The 2,886-nt window shown below is 41.0% G+C and overlaps 1 protein-coding gene across 1 annotated transcript; it reads left to right on the forward strand.

The window, feature by feature from the left end:
- Positions 1 to 479: 479 nt before the first annotated feature.
- On the forward strand, positions 480 to 1,901 carry LOC125873722 (uncharacterized). The gene is made up of 4 exons (XM_049554590.1): positions 480 to 491; positions 1,129 to 1,193; positions 1,386 to 1,527; positions 1,647 to 1,901. The coding sequence occupies exons 1-4, from the start codon at positions 480 to 482 to the stop codon at positions 1,899 to 1,901; spliced, it is 474 nt and encodes a 157-aa protein (XP_049410547.1).
- The last annotated feature ends 985 nt before the right edge of the window (positions 1,902 to 2,886 follow it).

Genomic DNA, 2,886 nt, shown 5'->3' on the forward strand with positions numbered 1-2,886 from the left:
TCCCATAAACCATGTAGCCATCATGGGCAGAAAAAGGATCATACTTTTTGGATGATTCCTTGGTACTTTTTAGTATAGACTGGTGGATCCACTTAGTAGTTCAGGTTCTATACCGATGGAAAGGTATTGGACAGTCTTTGGCAACGTGAGGTAAAATGTTGTACCATAACTTAGGCTTATAGTGATGGTTATCGGTTAGAGAATCTCCCACAGAAGTTATATTACTTTCTAAATGAGTAAAGTTAAGTTTGTTATTGCTTTATCTTTAACGAACTAAGAATGTTTTTAGTTGTTTTATAAGTTTTATATATATGTCGCATGTGTTTTATTGCTTTATATTGAGTTGAGTATCCATGAGTTGAGAAGAGCCAGGTAGGTGTTTATTCCATAATCTCTTTCGAGCCTATGTTTGTTAGCATTCAAACTCGCATACTCGTACATTCATTGTACTGATGCCAGTTGGCCTGCATCTTATTATGATGCAGACGCAGGTAACTAGAATCAGCATTGAACGCCTCGTTGATCTAGGTTGAGCATTCAGAGTCTGTTGGTGAGCCTCTTTGCATTTCAGAGGACTCCTTTATTTGCTTTCTAGTCTTTCATATGTTAGGATGATTGGGTCCTGTCCCGAAATCCCTCTTTGTTTTAGAGGCTTCATAGACAGTTAGTAGTTCAGTAGTCTTTGAATTATCATTCTTATGTTAAAGACTTGGGTTGCCACTTTTGCCCAAGTTGAATGTTTAATCTTTGAAACATTCTCAGTTATTTTATTATTTAGTTTAGTTAAGTTTATTGATCATTATAGATATGAATATTTTCTTCCGCTGAGTTAAGTAAGCCAGGCCAAGGGTTCGCTTGGGGCAAACAATGGTCTTCGAGTGCCAGTCCCGCCCAGGGTGTAGGCTCGGGGCATGACAAACTTGGTATCAGAGCACATAGTTCAAGAGTCCTAGGGATTCTATGAAGCCGTGTCTGTAGATTCCTAGTTATCGGTGTGAAGCGTGCCACATCTATAATTAGGAGGGTGCAACACTTAAGAAATTATCTCACTTCTTTCACATTCTTTTCGTGCGTTAGAGTTTGATCTCTAAAATGTTTCTTCTAATTCGTGCTTGTGCGTGTTTTCAGATAATCATGCCTCCACGGAGAGCAGTCAGAGGTCGTCTAGCTAGGAGAAATGTTGAAGAGCAATAGTTACTCAATGCACCTGAAGTGCAACCTCAAGGCGAAGTCATCAATGCTGAGTTCCGTGAGGCTATCCGAATGTTGAGCCAAGTTGTGACTAACCAGATTGGGCAGCAAAGAGGGGCTCGACAAGAAGAGGCTGACACTTCAAGGATTCGTGAGTTCTTGAGGATGAATCCTCCAAGTTTCACTGGTTCCAGCACTACTGAGGATCTAGAAAACTTCATTGAGGAACTGAAAAAGGTATTCGACGTGATGCATGTTGCTGATACTGAGAGAGTTGAGCTAGCTGCATACCAGATAAAGAATGTTGCTAGGACCTGGTTTGATCAGTGGAAAGGGGTAGGGTTGAGGAAGCACCACCTGCGAGTTGGGTCTGTTTTGAGGATGCTTTCTTAGGGCATTTCTTTCCCCGGGAACTGAAAGAGGCCAAGGTACATGAGTTCCTCACACTTAAGCAGGAATCTCTAAGTGTTCATAAATATGGGTTAAAGTTCACCCAACTATCCCGTTATGCTCCAGAGATGGTTAACGACATGAGAAGTAGAATGAGCTTATTCGTTGCTGGGTTGGCCCGTCTATCAAGAAAAGAGGGCCAGACAATAATGCTTATTGGGGACATGGACATTTCGAGATTGATGGTCTATGTTCAGCAGGTAGAGGAAAAGAAGCTTAAAGATAGAGAGGAGTTCAAGAATAAGAAAGTAAAGACATGAAATGAGTCTGGGCAGCAGAAGGGTAGTGTGAATCGTTCGTCCTTTCAGAAGCAAAAGGGGCCTGCACCATCATCTTTTAGTGCACCTGCACCTAAGAACAAATGTGAATATAATGGCAAGAATTCACAGTGCTTCAGAGCTAGACCATCACAGTCTTAAAGGTAGTGTGGCACAAGGAGGTAGTTGTGCTCATGTATGTGGTAGAAACCACTCAGGTAAGTGTCGTGATGGCCAGACAGGTTGTTTCAAGTGTGGGCAAGAGGGACACTTCATGAAAGAGTGTTCTAAGAATAAGCAAGGTAGTGGAAATCCAGGCAATCGAGCCCAGTCTTCATCAGTTGCTCCACTAGACAGGGCTGCACTTAGAGGAGCTACTTCCGGTACTGGCAGAGGAGCAAACCGCCTCTATGAAATCACTAGTCGCCAAGAGCAAGAGAACTCTCCAGATGTTGTCACTAGTATGATCAAAGTCTTTACTTTTGATGTTTATGCTTTGCTAGACCCAGAAACAAGTTTATCTTTTGTAACCTCTTATGTTGAAAATAAGTTTGAAATTATTCCTGAGAAACTTTATGAACCCTTCCGTGTTTCTACACCTGTTTGGGAGTCTATTCTAGCAGAAAAAGTCTATTGTGATTGTTCCATTTCCATCAATCATAAGAACACCATAGATGATTTAGTTGAGTTAGACATGGTAGATTTTAATGTCATTTTAGGTATGGACTGACTTCATGCCTGTTATGCATCAATAGATTGTAGAATTAGAGTTGTCAAGTTTCAGATTACTAATGAACTAGTCATAGAGTGGAGTAGTAGTTCAGCAGTGCCTAAGGGTCATTTCATTTCATACCTTAAGGCGAGAAAGTTAGTTTCAAAGGGTTGTAACTATCACTTAGTCCGAGTTAATGACTCAAGTGTTGAGGTACCTCCCATTCAATCAGTTCCTATAGTAAAAGAGTTTCCAGAAGCCTTTCCTAATGACCTA

This window comes from Solanum stenotomum, chromosome 8, assembly GCF_019186545.1.
Source record: "Solanum stenotomum isolate F172 chromosome 8, ASM1918654v1, whole genome shotgun sequence".
NCBI classification, from domain to species: domain Eukaryota; kingdom Viridiplantae; phylum Streptophyta; class Magnoliopsida; order Solanales; family Solanaceae; genus Solanum; species Solanum stenotomum.